At 36.3% G+C, this 22,372-nt stretch overlaps 1 protein-coding gene across 3 annotated transcripts in view; it reads right to left on the reverse strand.

Moving 5' to 3' along the window:
* The window catches only part of DTWD2 (DTW domain containing 2), a 256,749-nt gene that overhangs the window by 200,354 nt on the left and 34,023 nt on the right, over window positions 1–22,372 (reverse strand). For all 3 annotated transcript variants that reach the window (XM_021084663.1, XM_003480896.4, XM_021084662.1), the window contains exons 2-4: window positions 17,156–17,246; window positions 6,450–6,544; window positions 3,614–3,806 (exon numbers count right to left, since the gene is read on the reverse strand). In XM_021084663.1, the coding sequence (XP_020940322.1) occupies window positions 3,614–3,806; window positions 6,450–6,544; window positions 17,156–17,246 (379 nt within the window). The remainder of the gene's footprint in view (window positions 1–3,613; window positions 3,807–6,449; window positions 6,545–17,155; window positions 17,247–22,372) is intronic.

The raw sequence follows: 22,372 nt of genomic DNA on the forward strand, positions 1-22,372 counted from the left end.
TGAGATTTTTGCCTTTACTTTATTCACTTCTAAGAACCCAAGCTTATGAAGCCTTTATTAGATTCAAACTCTTCCAAAAAGCCATTTGCCTTTTCACTTTAGTTTGAGGTGATATTTTTCCCCATGTCAAATCAAGAAATTTAATATTTCTTTTTTTAAAATTTCCTCAATACATTATTTTTTTTCTACTATACAGCATGGTGACCCAGTTACACATACATGTACACATTCTTTTTTCTCACATTATCCTGCTCCATCATAAATGAGTAGACATAGTTCCCAATGCTACACAGCAGGATCTCTTTTTAAGTATTTACTTTTATCCTATGGTTGTAAGATACTCTTTTAAAGGCTTAATGTATATCCACTTACTTGTTTTTAGTTTGGAAAAATGAGAAGAGAAAAAGATGACAATAATGTATGGTGTAGTAGGACTAGAAGAATTATTTAATTTACCTATTTCCTTATCTGATACCCAATTTAAAGGAGAAAAATAATTTGGTGAATTTTAATCTTTAAAATAGCTTTTAATCTTTTTAATGTGACTATGTACTTCATTTCTATGGTAGTTATCTACTTCACAAAAAATGAAAGAGTACAGATGCAGACATGGCATATCCACACAAAAAAGAAAAGAAAAAGTTCAAAATTCTCACAAATGTTTTACTTAAAAGTTTCATTAATTTTTTTGTATATTGAGAAGTATCTAAATATAATGTGAACATAAAATTTCACCTGAAAAGTGCCACAATCTAACAGTACCCACGCCTTTTATGAGTTGGTTCTTGTGGAACACAGGGAACACTTAAGAAGTGAGATAAACCTACAGAAGCCATTATACATAAATATCCCAGATAGAAGTTTTCTGTTTTAGAAGCAGTATACTACTTCAGTTAAGACCATAGGCTTTGGCTCTAAACTAGATAGGTTCAAATCGCAGCTCTGCTATTAAATAGCTTTGCGACCGAAAACAAATCATTTAACATCCCTGAGCCTCAGCTTCCTTGTTAACTAATACAATACTCAGGGGGTTTGGGAAAAGATTAAAAAAGTTAATATATGTAAAGCACTTGGAAATGGGACTGGCCCATTCAAAGCACTCAACATGTTATCTATATTTTAGAACTGTTCTGAATATTTCAGTCTCATCTAAAAACCATGTCTACATTTTAGTCAAAAGGAATGAAAAATACAAAGAATCTGAGATTAAAATCTTATATTCAGGGTTTCAGTTATGTTTTTTCTTTTTGGCCACACCCAAAGGCATGCAGAAGTTCCCGGCCAGGGATTAAACCTGTACCATAGCTGTGACTTGAGCTACAGTGGTAACAATGACAGACCTTTAACCCGCTGCATCTCCTGGGAACTCCACAGTTATTTTTCATTAAACACATGACTTGTACAAACCCAACAACAAAGTAGATAAATACGTAACACAAAAAATATTGAAAATGTAAGGATAACTTCATTAAAAATACACAAATAGAAGTCTTCATATACCTTTTTCAGTATAAAACAGTACAATTGTGCCAAAAATAAAAGCGTAAAGAAAAACTGCAAATAATAAACTTTAAAAAATGTAAACACTTCCATCACTATAAAGAGAAGGTAAATTTTTTATATTCAGAAAACATGCAAAAAAATTGACATGTACTTACCTTCAGAGAAACCATAAACTTATACCAAATACTCTTGGCAATTTTCTTTTATCACAGTCCAACAAAATAAATAAAAACAAAACAGTAACCAAAAATGTTATAACACCTGAAAATTAAGAATTCACTGATAATCCATGGGTTGAATGAAATCAAAACAAATAACAAATTATATCAATGCTGCAGATATAAAGAGAAACACAGCAAATCAAAACTATAGGATACAATGACAATTATACTAAGAAGAAATGTTAGTCTTCTTTCCCTTTTTTTTTATTAAAGAAACTCACTAATCTTAATACAGAAGCATAGTACTCTTAGCACAAATCTCACAAAAGCAGGAAAAAAAGGATGAAAAAAATGAAATAAATTGATCAAAGTAAAAGCTCAAAGTAATAAAATAAGAATAAAGTTTAAGAGCCATTAAAACAATCTAAAGGTTAATACTTCTAAAAGCTCAATACATAGACAAACTCCTTCCAAGCCTGTTTATAGAAAAAAAAAAAAGTGTGTGTGCCTGTGTCTATACATGTATGATTACTGGGGGGGAAAAATGAAACACTCAGAAGAAATTAAAATAAGTATTTAAGCACATATAGATATATGACAACCAATTTGTTAATCCAAAGCAAAGATATAACTTCCTAGAAAAGATAAGCTGTTAAAGACTGAAACAAATAGAAGCAGAAAGCTTGAATAATTTTCATAAAAGAGTTTGAAAGAAAGATTTAGAAGTTATTTTTAAGGAGACCAGGGTCAGGAAGTTTTACCGATGAGTTGCATGTCTTTTTTAAGGAACATGGGAGTCCACTATTATTTAAACTATTCCATCAAAGAAAAACATTAAAATCACACATACTTATTTGGTGACGTTAATGCTATCTTAGTACCCAAATATTATAACAAAAGTAAAAAAAATATAAATTATAATTCAATGCCACTAAATAAAATATAAGGAGTTTCCACTGTTGCTCAGTGGTAACGAACCCAACTAGTATCTATGAAGACACCAGTTCCATCCCTGGCCTCGCGCAGTGGGGTCAAGGATCTGGCATTGCCATGAGTTGCAATGTAGGTTGTACACAGGGCTCGGATCTGATGCTGCTGTGGCTGTGGCATAGGCCAGCAGCTGTAGCTCCAATCTGACCCCTAGCCTGGGAACTTCCACATGGCATGGGTGTGGCCTCCCCCCAAAAATTAATTAGTTAATTAATTAAAATCTAAGCTTCAGCAATATATTAAACGGACAATATGACCAAAAAGATTTCACTATAACACAATAACAGTTCAATATTAGGAAATGTATCATCGTTAATTATATCAACAAAGTGAAGGATAAACCATATGATTAAAACCATGAATGACAAAAAAAGTATTTCATAAAAATTCAGTCTTTTTTTTTTTTTTCATTTTTGGCCACACCCTTAGCATATGGTAGTTCCCTGGGACGGGGATCAAATCCAAGCCATAGCTGTGAACTAAGCCACAGCTACAGCAACACTGGATCCCCAACTCACTGCACTGGGCCAGGGATCAACCAGTGCCTCCAGAGAGATAATGCCAGATCATTAACTCACTGCTGCCACAGCAGGAACTCCCAGTCACTCTTAAGAAGAACAAAGTAATTTAGTTATCAAAAAAAATTAAACATAACACTTAACAAAACATAAATACACACAGGAATAAATAATCCTAAGACTGATCTGACTGAGAGACTTACAGCTAAATGTCTAAAGTGTGGTGAAGTTTGATGGTAGGAATTGAGAAAAAAGGACACATTTGAAATTTTCTACATATATATAAAAAAACACAAACAAGCATACACACACTTATGTATATATATTCATATGCCATCAAATTCATATATAAAAATATATGTATATCCCCTCAGAGAAAACATATACAACATACACAATTATATAATTTTATGTACTCTATGTTAAAATACTAGCTTTTACCTGTTTAGGTAGTCGGAACAAGGAATTCTTATAGAAAATGTCCTTAGCCTGGCTCCATGTACCATCAATGATGATGACTGTGGTAGGATAAATAGGAGAATCTAATATAAATTCTTCCAAATTAGCAGCTTCAGCCCCTGGATATAATATTAAAGTATCAGACTTCCGACAAATAGTTGAAAGTTCGGGATCTCTAAAAATTTAAAATGAAATCTCTATTAGCATTTTGGGGGGAGGAGTTTTATCATTCTTACTGAACTTCATTCAAAAATACATGTGAAACATTTTGACACTAGAGATCTAATAATGAATGAGACAGCCTCTGTCTGCAAGCAACAAAATCATCTTGAAGGGGAAGGAGACAAGTTAAAGAGTCAATTAAAGCTAATAAATGGTATCACCTTCAAACTAACAAATGGCATCTATAAAAAGTATACAGGCAATATCAGCTTTAACAATGTCCCTTGAGATTAGGATCAAGGTAAAGATATTGGCTTTCACTACTCGTAATACACATTGTACTAAAGTTACTGCAATAAGGCAAGAAAAAGAAATAAAAGGCATAAACAACAGAAAGGAAGAAGTATAAACAATCCTATTTGGAGATGATAAGGCTACTTAACACAGAAAGTTCTAGGCAATCTACAAAACAATTCCTACAACTAACAAATAAATTTATAAAGTCATAGTATACAAGGTTAATAGACAAAACCCAATTGTTTTCTTATATACTAGTAGCAAAAAAATGAAAATAAGTATTTTTAAATTCTACTTACAAAGGATACCACAAGTAATATGTCTCTTAATCATTCCCCACATATTTACATCACATACTCTGACAAAAAAATCTAAAATAATCATTCAATTACCAATTTTATTAAATTAATAATCTTAACTTTAGTTTAAAATCCATCAGTGAATAAGAATTTACTTAGTAAGCAGTATATTAGGTACCATCAGAAAAACTGAACTTAATGTAATGGTCTCAAAATGGGATAAGCTATTTAGAAAAATGTCAAGTTTCTCATCTCCAAGCACATTTGTGGAGGGGGTTAGATGACCCAAATAGCTTCTACTTCTACTACCACAGATGCTCACCACTCCTGGAGTAAAACAACCAAGATCCAAGTTGTCAGATCTACAACTATCTAAGAATTATAGAGAAACTATCATAACAAAGAGCCTTTGTGTGAAGGAGTGCTACAGTGTAAGTTATATGACCGATCCCCACGTAAAGAGCTTTGGATCATGCTTCCCTCCCCATCAAAATGGCAAAAATCACAACAGTAGCACCAAGCCCAGAGCAAGGTTTACCTCTGGGGCCAGGGAACGCAAAATGTGCAAAAGGAAACTCTATATGAGAAAAGACTGCCTAACCATATTTTCAGAGAAGGGAAAAAAAATTACTGTATAAAGTTCTAACATGATATTACTTTCATAATATAAAGGAATGGAAAAGTTTGGTCAGTCCCTTGGGCTTGGAACTGGCACTTGTCTTACCTAGCATTTTCATAAATGAGCTGAAAAATAAATCTCCATGTTTTCAAGAGAATAAATTTTGTACCTAAAAATATATTTAACTGCGTAGATAGCATTTAAGTAATTTGCAAAGGCTCTGTGAATAGACAGATAAGCAACACAAGTGCCTCAAAAGTAAGAAGCCTTGTAGAAAAATTTAAATACATATAGTATATGATACACATTTATAATAATAGGTTCTGTAATACAGTGTGAAATAAGATTCAAGAATTTCACAGAACTGTCTGTGAAGATATCAACTAACAGGGTGCTACAAATACTGGCCTTATCAGAAAGAATATTTTATTTTATTATTTTTTTTTCTTTTTACAGCCACCCTTGCAGCATAGGGAAGTTCCCAGGCTAGGGGTTGAATCAGAACTGCAGCTGTGGCAGAAGCCACTGAGCCACAACAGGAACTCCAGAGAAAATATTTTAAATACAGCAAGAGAGAGCATTCTATCATTTAAAAAAAAAATGATGTGCCTATAACTAGAAGATTAAATATAGTTTTAGTCACTATAACTTAAGAAAGCCTTAGTGGGCTATAAATGGAGATATAGGTAGGTACGTAGGTAAGTGGGTAGGTAGTAGACAGAGAAATCTATAGATATATGTATATATATATTTATATAAATGTGTATTATATATAATTGTAAAAAAAAAGAAAAAATCTAATACAAATACCTGACTACCTTGAAAAAAAACTTATCTTAGTAAAAATGAAATAAACAGTAAATATATACTTAGGCTCAATCAATGTACATTACTAAGGAATTTAGACAATGCTATAATTTGTTTATTCCGTTTAGGTCTCTGTTTTGGGGGAGCATTTTTGCTTACATTTTACTTGTACAATTTTGAAGGAGAAGGCAGAAATTAAATTTCTGGACCACTTCCAATGTACCATGTTCTAGGTCTAATGGATAACTTGAGAGAAACCAATTTTAAAAATTTGTGCAAAAAAGAATTAGTTTAAATTGTCTTAAAATTTACCTTTCTGGAGTTCCCGTCATGGCGCAGTGGTTAACAAATCCGACTAGGAACCATGAGGTTGCGGGTTCGGTCCCTGCCCTTGCTCAGTGGGTTAACGATCCGGCGTTGCGGTGAGCTGTGGTGTAGGTTGCAGATGCGGCTCGGATCCCGCGTTGCTGTGGCTCTGGCGTAGGCCGGTGGCTACAGCTCTGATTCAACCCCTAGCCTGGGAACCTCCATATGCCGCGGGAGCGGCCCAAGAAATAGCAACAACAACAACAACAACAAAAGACTCAAAGACAAAAAAAAAAAATAAAAAAAAAATTTTTAAAAAAAAATTTACTTTTCTTCACTGAAGCGACGACCAATCTTGACTTTACACTTATCTTGGGGGAGACATGCAGCTAGAAGAGGAACTGTCCGCAGTACCTTGTTTTCCTATAATTAAAAAATTAATTAAAATGTAGATTTTACTTAAAGACAATTTGAAAACCTTTATAACAAACATTAGATTCATAACATTATATACAATTTTCTCAAGTCTTTTACTACAGACTATAATTTAATAAAAAGAGCTAGTGTTTCTCTGATTTATCAGTATTAAATATATGTGTATATTTTTATTTGATTGGGGTGTGTTTACATGTTTACTGATCTCATAAAATATAATCTATCCAAATGATGAATAAGATTAAGAAAAACATAACTTTGTATTTAACTAAACTGAATAATTTATTCTGACAAATATTTGTTTCACATTTTGTAGTATGTAAAACTTGAAGATAACTGTCTAGATATTTACACCTTGAAAGCAAGGAAGTGCTAAAAAAAAAAAAAAAAATGAGGTATATCAAAAGGACACAAAAGCCAACCTTAAAAAGCACCCAGTACAACAATTTGAGCAACAAAAGAACATAATATTTGGATTATAACACAGAACATAAAATAAATATAGGATCTATACTGATATAAATAAATAGGTGAATAAATACACAGGAGAGAAGAGACAAATCTTCCTTATAGCAGAATTTCAAGTAATAAACATAAACACATCCCACTCCAGGAGGCAGAGCTTATCTCTCCCTCACAGTTGAATGTGGGCTGAATTTATGGCCATACTTCCAGAGTGCAGAAAGAGAAAAAACAGTAATGTTAAAGTGGAGAAAGCTGATTGCCACTTCTATAAAGTACTTTAACTATCGTCAGTGGTTTTTCAACATCCTAGCTTCCAACACTAAAAATTATCTTTCTGGTTGTCATAAGAATTCTATTCCTAATCCTAGTAGAGCCAGGTGATTAGCTATCATGCTCATTCACACCCTGGCTCTACACTGGCCCAACTGGGAGTGTCACATTTGATCAAATAAGTGATAGAGGTCCTTTCTAATCAGTTTACTTACATAGAGCTCAATGTTATGTTTACCAATTTATATAATCCTTCATGCAAATATCCTCACAGTGAATAATTTGACTATTTTTATGTCTGTAAAAAAAATGACAATGTACTTAAGGAAAATCAAATATTACATTCTTTTAGGAATATCAAAGTTATTTAATAAATTAATACACAAACAATAAAGTTACATATAAATTTACAAAAGTAATTTAATATAAATTTATAATTACATTGTTTATTTTATAACAGAAACAAAAAGTATTATAGTAGTAGTATTCAATACCACAAGCACACAAACATACACACACTCAGTGACATTTCTCTGTTTATTACCTCTTACTTTTTTTTTTTCTTTTTGTCTTTTTGCCTTTTCAAAGGCCACACCCACAGCATATGGAGGTTCACAGGCTAGGGGTTTAAATAGAGCTGCAGCCACAGGCCTACGCCATTGCCACAGCAATACTAGATCTGAGCTGTGTCTGTGACCTACACCACACCTCACAGCAACGCAGGATCCTTAACCCACTGAGCAAGGTCAGGGATCAAACCCGTAATCTCATGGCTCCTAGAAGGATTCATTAACCACTGAGCCATGACAGAAACTCCCTTTTTGTTTTGTTTTATTACGTCTTTCACCCCTGGGTCTCCTAGGTATTGATTAAAATAATCTGTAAAAGGTGGATTTAAAGATGCTGAGAATTGTCAAATTGATTTACCTGATAAAAACTGCAAAAAGGAAACAGAAGAGTCAGAATTTGCCAAGATTTTAAAAATAACATGTAGTAGGCTGGCACTCTGAGGGAGCCTGAAAAGAGCAATTTGGAGCAGCTCCTATGATGAATGTGACCAGCAGGAGATATGTGAGAGGGGAGTTTCAGGATATTTTCCAGTCTCTCATACTGTTTTCTCCTCTCCTTACCATCACTCTGAGACTTTGACATATACTTAAATCACTTTCCAAACTTTCATCGAAATAGCATATGTATGTATGTCAAATTAAGTAGTGCCAAAAGATTTATAATGTTCCCAAATACACTCCCCAATACTACCTCCCAGAAGCAATCACTCCTCTATTTTTTCTTTTAGTAGTTATATCCATACTAACTACAAACTATCATTTACTATCATCATAACAGCTAAAAGCTAACTCTAATGTACATAATTCTCACTACATTGTGTGTGTATGTGTGTGTATATACATATACAAAAATATATAATACATTTACTGTTCACAATAAAAGACTAACAAAGTATAATATTTTTATCCTTTCCATTTAACTAATGACAAAAATAAAGCAGAGAGAGGTTAATTTCCTTGCCCAGGGGTTACAGAGTTTACAGGGCTATTAAGAAATTAAACTGAAGGATGGGATTAAGATGGCAGAATAAAAGGATTGGAGGAAAAACAACAAAACTCACAACTAAAGTCTGAGCCATCTTCACCCAAATGGACCGGAAACCTTAAAAAAGATACCCTACTCCAGAAGAAAAAGAAGAGGCCACATCAAGAGGTAGGGGGACGATTTCGTGATATAAACAACCCCATACCTCCTGGGGGGAAGCTCCACAGACTGGAAACTAACTGGTTCACAGAGACTCACCTACAGGACTGAGAGTTCTGAGCCACACATCAAACCCTCATGTGCAGGGATCTGGCACTGGGAGAAAGAGCCCCTGGAGCATCTGGCATTTAAGGCCACTGGGCCTTAAGCGCAGGAGCTCCACAGGACTGGGGGAAACGGAGACCCCATTCTCAAAAGGCGCACACGGACTTTCACATGCACTGGGTCCCAGGGCAGAGCAAAGTCTCCATGGGAATCTGGGTCAAACCTGACTGCAGTTCCTGGAGGACATCCTGAGAAAAGAGGGGTGAAATGTGGCTTGTTGTGAGGAAAGGACATTGAAAGCAAAGCTCTCGGGAATATTCAGCAGCACTGCCTTTCTCTGGAGGTGGCCATTTTGGGAAAATCTGGCCCCACCCATCAGTCAGCACTGAGAAGCCCCAGGGAAAACAACAATCCAGGTAGGATCACAGCCCCACCCCTCAGTAAACAGGCTACCTAGAGACCCCTCAGGCACACAGCTGCCTCTAATCCCATCCAGAGACTAAGCCCCACCCACCAGAGGGAGTAGAATCGGCTCCTCCTACCAGTGGGCAGGCATCAGCCCCTCCCATCAGGAAGCCTACACCAAGCCCCCATACTGACTTCAGCCACAAGGGGGGCAGACACCAGAAGTAAGAGAGGCTACAGCTCTATTATCTGTAAGAAGGTCACCACACCAAAAACCTATAAAAATGAAAAGACAGAGAACTATAACTCAGATGAGGGAGAAAGGAAAAACCCCAGAAAATCAGCTAAGCCATGAGGAGATTCTCAGCCTCCAGGAAAAAGACTTTAGATTGTTGATGCTCAACATGATGCAAGACATTGGAAATAAACTGGAGGCAAAGATGGATAACTTACAGGAAACACTGACCAAAGAGATACAAGATATAAAACTTAAACAAGAAGAGATGCAAAATACAATAACTGAAATAAAAAAAACTCACTAGAAGCAGCTAACAGCAGAACACAGGAGGCAGAAGAACGAATAAGTGAGGTGCAGGACAGATTAGTGGAAATTACGGATGCAGAACAGAAAAGAGAAAAAAGATTGAAAACAAATGAAGAGAGTCTCAGAGAACTCTGGGACAAGGTTAAACACACCAACATCTGTATTATAGGGGTGCCAGAAGGACAAGAGAGAGAGAAAGGGACAGAAAAAATATTCCAAGAGATAATAGCCAAAAGCATCCCTCACATGGGAAAGGAACCACTCACTCAAATCCAGGAAGCACAACGAGTACCATATAAAATAAACCCAAAGAGGAATACACCAAGACACATATTCATCAAACTGACCAAAATTAAAGACAAAGAGAAAATCCTGAAAGCAGCTAGGGAAAGAAACACTTAACATATAAAGGAAGGTTATCAATAAGGTTATCAGCAGAAAAACTCTGCAGGCCAGAAGGGAGTGGCAGGATATACTCAAATGATGAAAGGAAAAAACCTCCAACCAAGATTACTTTACCTGGCAAGGCTCTCATTCAGATTTGAAGGAGAAATCAAAACCTTCACAGATAAGCAAAAGCTGAGAGAATTCAGCAACACTAAACCAGCCTTACAACAAATACTAAAGGAACTTCTATAGGCAGAAAAGAACAAGAGAAGAAGGAAAGGAAAAAGAGCAGCAAAAACAAATCCAAAGCAATTAATAAAATGGCAGTAAGAACATACATATCAATAATTACCTTAAATGTGAATGGACTAAATGCCCCAGCCAAAAGACATAGACTGGCTGAGTGGAGACAAAAACAAGACCCCTATATATGCTGTCTTCAAGAGACCCACTTCACTTCTAGGGACACATACAAACTGAAAGTGAGAGGATGGAAGAAAATACTTCATGCAAATGGGGATCAAAGAAAGCTGGAGTAACAATACTCATATCGGACAAAATGGACTTTAAAATGAAGAATATTTTAAGGATCAATCCAAGAAGAAGATACAACAATTTTAAATATCTACACACCCAACACAGGTTCACCACAATATATAAGGCAACTGCTAACAACCTTAAAAGGAGAAATCAACAATAACACAATCATAGTGGGGAACTTTAACACCTAAGATATTAAAGTAATGGACTTTATCAACAAGACAGAAAATCAATAAGGAAACACAGGCCCTGAATGATGCATTAAACCAGATGGACTTAATAGACATTTATAGGACATTCCATCCAAAAGCAACAGAATACACATTCTTCTCAAGTGCACATGGAACATTCCCTAAGATTGATCATATTCTGGGCTACAACTCCAACCTCAGTAACTTTAAGAAAATTGAAATCATATCAAGCATCTTTTCCGACTACAACGCTATACAACTGGAAATCAACAACGAGAAAAAAACTGCAAAAAACACAAACACGTGGAGACTAAACAACATGCTACTAAGCAACCAATGGATCACTGAAGACATCAAAGAGGAAATTAAAAAATACCTAGCAGCAAATGACAATGAAGATACAACACTCCAAAACCTATGGGATGCAGCAAAAGCCATTCTAAGAGGAAAGATTATAGCAATACAAGCCCACCTCAGGAAGCAAGAAAAAGCTCAAATAAACAAGCTAACTTTACATCTATGGCAGCTCGAGAGAGAAGAACAGACAAGACCTAAAGTTAGTAGAAGGAAAGAAATCATAAAGATCACAGCAGAAATCAATGAAATAGAAACAAAGAAAACCATAGAAAAGATCAATGAAACGAAAAGCTGGTTCTCTGAAAAGATCAACCAAATTGATAAACCCCTAGCCAGACCTATCAAGCAAAAAAGAGAGAGGTCTCAAATCAATAAAATTAGAAATGAAAAAGGAGAAGTAACAACAGACATCACAGAAATACAAAGGATCATAAGAGACTACTATATGCAACTACATGCCAATAATACGGAAAACCTAGAAGAAGTGGACAAATTCCTAGAAAAGTACAATCTTCCAAGACTAAACCAAGACGAAATAGAAAACATGAATGGACCCATCACAAGAACTGAAATTGAAACTGGGATTAAAAACCTTCCAACAAACAAAAGTCCAGCACCAGATGGCTTCACAGGCGAATTCTATCAAACATTTAGAGAAGAGCTAACACCTCTCCTTCTGAAACTATTTCAAAAAATTGCAGAGGAAGGGATACTCCCAAACTCATTCGATGAGGCCACCATCACTCTGGTACCAAAACCAGACAAAGATACCACAAAAAAAGAAAACTACAGGCCAATCTCACTGATGAACATCAATGCAAAAATCCTCAACAAAATACTAGCAAGCCACATCCGACAATACATTAAGAGGATTGTACATCATGATCCAGTGGGATGGATCCCAGGGATGCAAGCGTTCTTCAATATCCGCAAATCCATCAGTGTGACACACCACATTAACAAACTGAAGAATAAAAACCATATGATCCTCTCAATAGATACAGGAAAAAGCCTTTGACAAAATCCAACACCCATTTCTGATAAAAAACCCTTCAGAAAGGGGGCATAGAGGGAACCTACCTCAACATCATAAAGGCCATATATGACAAACCCACAGCAAACATCATTCTCAATGGTGAAAAGCTCAAAGAATTCCCACTGAGATCAGGAACAAGACAAGGATCTCCGCTCTCGCCACTACTCTTCACTACTCTTCAACATAGTTCTGGAAGTCCTAGCCACGGCAATCAGAGAAGTAAAAGAAATAAAAGGAATCCAAATTGGAAAGGAAGAAGTAAAACTATCACTATTTGCAGATGACATGATACTATACCTAGAGAATCCTAAAGACTCTACCAGAAAACTGTTAGAGCTCATCCACGAACTTGGCAAACTCACTGGAAACAAAATCAATACACAGAAATCGACAGCGTTTCTATATACTAACAATGAAAAAGCAGAAAAGGAAATTAGGGAAACAATCCTGTTTACCATCACATCCAAAAGAATAAAATACCTAGGAGTAAACCTACCTAAAGAGACAAAAGACCTGTACTCTGAAAACTATAAGCCACTGATGAAAGAAATCAAAGATGACACAAATAGATGGAAAGATATACCATGCTCATGGATTGGAAGAGTTAATATTATCAAAATGACTATACCACCCAAGGCAATCTACAGATTCAATGCAATCCCTATCAAATTACCAAGGACATTTTTCACAGAACTCAAACACAATATTTTAAAGTTTGTTTGGAAGCACAAAAGACCCAGAATAGCCAAAGACATCCTGAAAAAGAAACATGGAGCTGGAGGAATCAGGCTCCCGGACATCAGACTATACTACAAAGCAACAATCATCAAAACTGCATGGTACTGGCACAAAGACAGACATATAGATCAGTGGAACAGGATAGAAAGCCCAGAATTAAACCAACGCACCTACGGTGAACTAACCTATGACAAAGGATGCAAGAATATACAATGGAGAAAGGACAGCTTGTTCAATAAGTGGTGCTGGGAAAACTGGACAGCCACATGGAAAAGAATGAAATTAGAACACTCCCTAACACCATACACACAAATAAACTCCAAATGGATTAAAGACCTAGAAATAAGACCAGACACTATCAAACTCCTAGAGGAAAACATAGGCCAAACACTCTCTGACATAAACAACAGCAACATCTTCTCAGATCCACCTCTCAGAGTATTGACAACAAAAACAAAAATAAACAAATGGGACCTACTCAAACTTCAAAGTTTCTGCACAGAAAAGGAAACCCTAAACAACACAAAAAGACAACCCACAGAATGGGAGAAAATCTTTGCAAGTGAATAGACTGACAAGGGATTAATCTCCAAAATTTATAAACACCTCCTACCTCTCAATACCAAAAAAACAAACAACCCCATCAAAAAATGGGCAGAAAATCTAAACAGATGATTCTCCAAAGAAGACATACAGATGGCCGAGAAACACATGAAAAGATATTCAGCATCACTCATTATTAGAGAGATGCAAATCAAAACCACTCTGAGGTACCACCTGACACCAGCCAGAATGGCCATCATCCAAAAGTCTAAAAACAATAAGTCCTGGAAAGTGGGTGGAGAAAAAGGAACCCTATCACACTCTTGGTGGGATTGTAAACTGGTGCAACCACTGTGGAAAACAATATTGAGATTCCTCAGAAAACTAAACATAGAACTACCATTTGATCAAGCAATCACACTCCTGGGCATCTATCCAGGGAAAACCACCACTCGCAAAGACACATGTACTCCAGTGTTCATTGCAGCACTATTTGCAATAGCCACGACATGGAAACAACCTAAACGTCCATCGACAGAGGAGGGGATCAAGATATGGTACATATACACGATGGAATATTACTCAGCCATTAAAAGGAACGAACTACCAGCATTTTAGCAACATGGATGGACCTTGAAATTATCATGCTAAGTGAAGTCAGCCATACAATGAGACACCAACATCAAATGCTTTCACTGACATGTGGAATTTGAAAAAAAAAATAAACTGAACTTCTTTGCAGAACAGATGCTGACTCACAGACATTGAAAAACTTATAGTCTCCAGAGGAGACAGTTTGGGGGGTGGGGGAATATGCATGGGTTATGGGATGGAAATCCTGTGAATGATCATTATACAACTACAGATGTGATAAATTCATTTGAGTAATTAAAAAAAAAATTTAGGAGTTCCCGTCGTGGCACAGTGGTTAACGAAGCCAACTAGGAACCATGAGGCTGCGGGTTCGATCCCTGGCCTTGCTCAGTGGGTTAACAATCCAGTGTTGCCGTGAGCTGTGGTGTAGGTTGCAGACGCGGCTCGGATCCCGCGTTGCTGTGGCTCTGGCATAGGCCGGTGGCTACAGCTCCGATTCAACCCCTAGCCTGGGAACCGCCATATGCCGCGGGAGTGGCCCAAGAAATAGCAACAATAACAACAACAACAACAACAACAACAACAAAAGACAAAAGACAAAAAAAAAAAAAATTTAAACTCCTGAACCTCAGTCTTAAGTATAGCATTTTACAACTACAGCCTCTCATAGTAAATAAAAATTTAGCTTCCTTACATCACTCCTTACCCTCATATCTTAGGTTAAATCCATAATCAATATATATATATATATATATATATATATATATATATATATATATTTCACAAAAGGCCAGGAAGTTTGGCACTTCTTTCTTGTAAAGTTTTTTCTTATTTTTGAGATAACTTTTTTTTCCTTAAGTAATTTCCTCATACATATATCTACTCTTTGAAATGCTTCATCCTATCACCTCCATTTCTTCTACTTTACCAAGTCTTCTTTTCTCAGAGTCCCTCTTAGAGCCTGTCCAAATGGTTTTCAATCACTTATAGGGGAAGTCATCAAATTGGCCTATTCTTTTATTGAAAACAGTGTGCTGAGATAAGGCACAAAGCAGCTGGGTATGACTGAGATTAAAATTTGAAAGTTCTTTGTGTGATAAGGAAAAACGATATGGATGTACATCCATAAAACACATTTGTAGCATACACAATTATGGACAGATCATTGAAATTGTGAATTAACCATGCTGGTATGGGGGGACAGTGGGAGGGAGGTAGGGAAGAAGGAAGGAATGAAGGAAGGTAGGGAGAATGAACAGAAAAAGGAATTAATAAGAAATATTAAAACTACCACAAATCAGTGAAAACACCAATATTTTTTTTCTTGTCTTTTTTTGTCTTTTTGCCTTTTCTGGGGCCACTCCCACAGCATGTGAAGATTCCCAGTATAGGGGTCTAATTGGAGCTGTAGCCGCTGGCCTACACCAGAGCCACAGCAACCCACAGCAACACATGATCTGAGCCGCGTCTATGACCTACACCACAGCTCACAGCAACGCTGGATCCTTAACCCACTGAGCAAGGCCAGGGATCGAACCCACAACCTCATGGTTCCTAGTTGGATTTGTTAACCACTGTGCCACAACGGGAATTCCAAAAACACCTATATTTTAAAAGCTATCTTACATCTGGAACCTCACAACAGTGAAAAGGTAAAATACTAAGTATACTATAAAATGAAAACAGCCTTCACCCTCAAAATAAAGTTTTAGGAGTTGCCTGGTGGCCTAGAGGTAAGGAATTTGGCATTTTTACTGCTGTGGCTGGTGTTCAGTCACTGGCCTGGGAAATTCCACATGCCACAGGCACAGTCAAAAAAAAAAAAAAAAAAAGAAAAGAAAAAGACAAGGTTTAGCCAAAACTTTTATGGCCAGTAAGCTACCATTTTACGTATACGTGACCTGCAGAGTCTTACAGATTTAAATGTAATAAAATAATGTTAGTGACCAAAGTGGCACAATCCTTACAAAAGCATATTGTTAACACTGAAAAAAAGGTTGCCCAACAAATGAAATATTTAACCATCTGCAATAAAAGAATAATTGTTTTACCACTTGGAAAATGAAAATGACAAATTAATATCTTAATATCTTTCTGGTTATCTATGATCTCCTTCCCTTGCCCTTTGTCATTACTGCATTTAAGCAAGAGTTACAGAAACACATACATACTAGCACACGCATAATTCTCATCAGTATAGGAATGTATTAACTAAAGTCTTTATATACATTTATACATATTTTATACATGCATATACAATACACATATTTGTTATACTCACTTGAAGTAAAAAATTTATTTTACACATTCATTTTATAACATTAACATGCTGAGAGTTAATTCTACCTTAACAAGAAAGGACATCAAAGAGAATAAGCTATGACAAAAATTTTAAAAGCAATGATTTCTTAGATCTTTACACACAAAATCTCATATAAAAGTGTTGGAGTTGTAAATTTCTATATACTCCAGTAACAGTTTTTATGAAATAACACGATTTTTATTATATAACCCAGTTTTATATCTGTCTACAAAGCATATGACACTATACTATCATAGGAAACTATTTATCATCAATGAGAAAGCATTTATCATCAATTTATTTTCAGAAATGCTGAAGAGTGAGGAGGGAAGAGTATGTTCACCTGTATGCTTCCTCTTGTGTACTAATATTCTATTTGAAATTGTGTATTTTACAAAATCTTACTCACCTCTGCTGGATGCTGAATTATGTACAAGTGGGTAGAGATGTGCAGAGGATGCGCTGGTAGATATGGACACAAACACACTTTCTGAGGCCGACTAAAGGGCAGAAACAAAGATGAGACCTGTATGTTTAAAATACAACTATATAAAAATAACCTAAAATTTGAACATAATCCCACTTCATTGGATAAAGAGATCTGCTAAAGCTGCATTATTTTTTTAACTTTTTATTATTGAGTTACAATGTTCTGTCAATTTCTACTGTATAGAAAAGTGACCCCACTCATACATATATACACATTATTTTTCTCACATTATCCTCCATCACATCCCATCACAAGTGATTATATATACAGTTCCCTGTGCTATACAGCAGGATCTCACTGCTCGTCCACTCCAAATGCAAGAGTTTTCAACTACTAACCCCAGACTCCCAATCCATCCCACTCCCTCTCCCTGACCCAGCAAACACGGGTGTGTCCTACATGTGCATGATCTTTTCTATTCCGTAGATAGAACATTTGTGCCATATTTTAGACTCTACATATAAGTTATATCATATGGTGTCTTTCTCTTTCTGGCTTACTTCACTCAGTATGAGAGTCTCTAGGTCCATCCATATTGCTGAAAATGGCATTATTTTGTCATTTTTACAGCTGAGTAGTATTCCATTATACACCTGTACCATGTGTTCTGAATCTATTCATCTGTCAATAGGCATTTGTTTCCATGTCTTGGCGACTGTGAATAGTGCTGTGATGAACATTACAGGTGTATATATCTTTTGAATGAAATTTTTGTGGATATATGCCCAAGAGTGGGATTGCTGGGTCATATGGTAGTTCTATATTTAGTTTTCTGAGGAACTGCCATACTGTTTCCCATAGTGGTTGTACCAATTTACATTCCCAACTGTGCAGGAGGGTTCCCTTTTCTCTACATCCTCTCCAGCATTTGTTATTTGTTGACTTTTTAATGATGGCCACTCTGACTGGTGTGAGGTAGCACCTCACTGTAGCTTTGATTTGCACTTCTCTAATGATCAGTGCCTGCTGGCCAGCTGTATATCTTCTTTAGTAAAATGTCTATTTAGGTCTTCTGCCCACTTGTCAATTGGGTTGTTTGTTTCTTTGTTGTTGAATTGTATGAGTTGTTTGTATATTTTGGAGATTAAGCCTTTATTGGTTGAGTCATTTGCAAAAATTTTCTCCCATTCTGTGGGCTGTCTTTTAGTTTTTTCAATGGTTTTCTTTGCTGCGAAGAAGCTTTTGAGTTTAATTAGGTCCCATTGGTTTATTTGTGTCTTTATTGTCTTTGTTCTAGAAGATGGATCAAATAAGATGTTGCTATGATTTATGTCAAAGAGCTTTCTGCCTATGTTTTCCTCTAGGAGTTTTATAGTGTCTGGCCTTACATTTAGGTATTTAATCCATTTTGAGTTTATTTTTGTGTATGGTAATAGAGAACGTTCCAATTTATTCTCTTACATGCAGTTGTTCAGTTTTCCCAGCACCATTTACTGAAGAAACTATCTTTCCTCTACTGGATGTTCTTGCCTTCTTTGTCATAGATTAATTGATCATAGGCATTTGGGTTTATTTCTGGGCTTTCTATCCTGTTTCATTGATTTATATTTCTGGTTTTGTACCAGTACCATACCATTTTGATGACTGTAGATTTGCAGTAGGGTCTGAAGTCAGAGAGCCTGATTCCTCCAGTTTCATTTTTTCTTTTCAATATTGCTTTGGTTATTCGAGGTCTTTTATTTTTCTATAGAAATTTTAAAATATTTTGTTCCAGTTCTGTAAAGAATGTCATTAGTGATTTGATAGGGATTGCACTGAATCTGTAGATTGCCTTAGGTAGTACAGTCATTTTGACTATATTGATTCTTCCAATCCAAGAGCATGGTACATCTTTACATCTGTTTCTTTGATTTCTTTCATCAGTGTCTTATAGTTTTCAGAGTACAGATCTTTTGTCTTTTTAGGTAGATTTATTATTATGTAGGTATTTTATTCTTTTTGATGCAATGGTAAATGGGATGGTTTCCCTAATTTCTCACCCAGAGAATCTACAGAGGCTCACATCAGCAAAGCAGCACCAGAAAAACTGCTGGCAGCAGCACCCACTTCCGGCAAAAGCAGTTATCTGCTTGGGCAGGGAAAACGTACGCAAACCCTGGTGTTTCAGCTCCACATAGAGAATCTACAGAGCTCATGCCATCGTGGCAGTACCCATTCCCATGAGAGGGCCACTGGGGCCCGCTCCCTTTCAACCAGGGAAAACACAGGCGTCTTGGCTCCGCCCAGAGCATCTGCAGAAGCTGGCCAGCAAAGCAATGCCAGAAAAGCTGCTGGTAGCAGCGGCCATTCCCATGAGATGGCTGCCAGTGCCCACTCTCTGATGGAGCTGTGGGCTGCCCAACCAGTGAAAAGCACAAGATACAGGACCCCTTCCAGTGGCCCCGTGAAGGCTCACATCAGTGGCACCCTCCACACCAAGGGAGCCAGGGGAGGCCCATTAACCCACATTCCAATCTGCAGAGCTACAGAGAGCACTTCTACCAGCAGCAAGGCAGGGAGAGGGACCATGAGAATCACACAACCTGCAGCTACAGAGAGCACCTATAAGCAACAAGTAGGGAAAAGCCCCCCTGCCCCTGAGGCTTTAGAGAGATACCTAGAGTGGCCAAGCAAGGAGATGATGACAGAGCAGTAACACCTGCTCTTATATCTACACCAGCAAAGAGGTACACGTGAACCATTACCACCCCTGAGAACTCCAAGACAGTGCACCTGCTTCAACATCTACATACCAACTGTCAAAGGGACAATAAACAGAAAGGTAGATACTATCAGATGATAAAGAAACAGCTTTCAGACAAAGGAACAAGACAAAAACATGCATTCTTTTAAAGAGATACCAAGAATGAATTTAATCAGTCAGATTTTAGATATGACAATTTGAAAAAAAAGACTCAAGTAAATTTTTTACCATCTATATAGATCAAAGTACCTCAAAAAATCTTGCCTTAATTATCTTCAGTAGAAGAATACTTCTAAGTTACCACCACAGTCTTTTTATTCATGAAGCAACACTTCTACTAACTTGCATTCCAAATCAAGAGCACATTTCATGTCAAAGAGAAACCTGGCAAATGTTCTAAATTATCTGAAGTTAGAAGGAACAAAATGATTATAAAATATTATAATGTAATTACCACCTAAAGAGAGTTCTACTCAAACTTAGCCATCAGTCAACATGGAAAGCTTACCAATTTTGAGAAGAAACCCAAACAGGGGTTGCCAAACTATATTTGGCTAGAATTACATCCATGGATCATCTGAAATATCTTTTACCTCCCCTTTTGCTATTATTTACTTTGCTGTTTTTTGTTTTATTTACTTTTTAGTGCATTGTTATTACTTCAGTAATACTTATATGCATTAAAAAATTCAGATGAAATAAAAGGGTATACTTCCTTTTTCAGTCCTCCAGCCTACAGCATTTTCTTTCCAAGGAGCAATCAGTGATGAGTTTCCTATGTGTCCTTTCAAAGGTTTTGAAGGAATATACATGGATATTTTACCATTAAATTCTATTTTTTAATTGATTACTTTATTTATTTTTCTTTTTAGGGTCACATTTGAGGCATAAGTAAGTTCCCAGGCTAGGGTCAAATCAGAGCTGCAGCTTCAGCCCCACACCACAGCCACAGAAACTCCATATCTGAGCTGCATCTGTGACCTATGCCACAGCTTGCAGCAATGTGGGATCCTTAACCTACTGAGCAAGGCCAGGAATCAAACCCACATACTCACAAACACGTCAGGTTCTTAACCTGCTGAGCCACAACAGAACTCCCCATTAAATCCTATTTTTAATATGTATGTTTATAATATGAAATTCAACCAGCCAGATATAGTATATCATGGAAGTAAATTTTCACAATAGATCACTACTAAAGGAAGACCTTACATGATATTACAATAGTATACGAGTAAAAGTGACATTAAAGGGAAGTCCCAACAGTATACTTACTACTACAAAATTGATCACTATCAACTATTTCCTCAGTTTTATTTACGTTGAGTTATAGCCTAAGGAAAGGAATACATATATTAATAAAACACAGAGTGTGAGAAAACTGGTTAAATGATATCTACCACCTCATTCTGCAAGAAACTTTCAAACCTATGCTTCTGCTGAAGAAATTACTAGATAATATATTAGGCAGAGGTAAAAATGTATTGTACAACATGACCCCACTTACTCTCTCCACTGCCTAACCCAGAGCGAATGACTAACCCAAGGAAAACCACTATATTTGCTCTCCACTGATGAATGAAATGATTCCATGTGATGACTCAGTTCTACATGGATTCCCTCTCATGAAGGTAAGCAGATTTATAGGAATGGAGAGAGTCTTCCAGTGACCACAAAAAAAGTAAATACAAGTAAACACAGTAGCAGTCATTGAAGGAATCAGCTATACTGATAAACAGATACGGATCTGAAATTAGGATTTCTCATTTACTGGAAGGAGGATGAGGATGAGGATGAGATATATTCAAATTCTAAAAGTTTCTGATTTTTTATATGAAGCTCTCAACTGCAGTGTGTGATCAGATGTCAGCAAAATTCTTCCATAAAATGTAATTTAAGATCAGATTAAGCCACTTCTTAAAGTAACAATTTAACTGAATATCAGCTTACATATTTGTAACTATATGATTCTAAGAATATGAAGGAATGCAAAAAAAGTCAAACGTCCTATGCAAGAAACATCCACCTATATCAACAGGACCAAAGAACTGCAAAATCCAATCAAGTAAACAAACTGAGTGAAAGCTTCAGACTTCTGTGGGTAGGAGAAAACTAAGTAAAATAAACACTTAAAAACAATATCTTTAGCTCATGACATACAAAGTAATTATAAAAGTCCTTAGTAGGACAGGATAGCCCAAAGAACTACTCCGAATATTGACAGCTCTGGGCTGACCAAAACCTCTGTTCATGGGGAGAAAACTACAGATAGATAAATAGATAGACAGACAGACAGACAGACATATTGATCGATTCTGGGATAGTAATTTCTTTACTGTGAAGACATATTTGAACTTTAGGAAGATTTAGAATTAAGTAGTTTGGAGACTTCCACTTCCAGGATAAAAGTGAAAGGTGCTTCAGAGACCCACTCTCCAGTGAAATAAGTGAAA

The sequence above is a fragment of the Sus scrofa genome, chromosome 2 (genome assembly GCF_000003025.6).
Source record: "Sus scrofa isolate TJ Tabasco breed Duroc chromosome 2, Sscrofa11.1, whole genome shotgun sequence".
NCBI lineage: Eukaryota > Metazoa > Chordata > Mammalia > Artiodactyla > Suidae > Sus > Sus scrofa.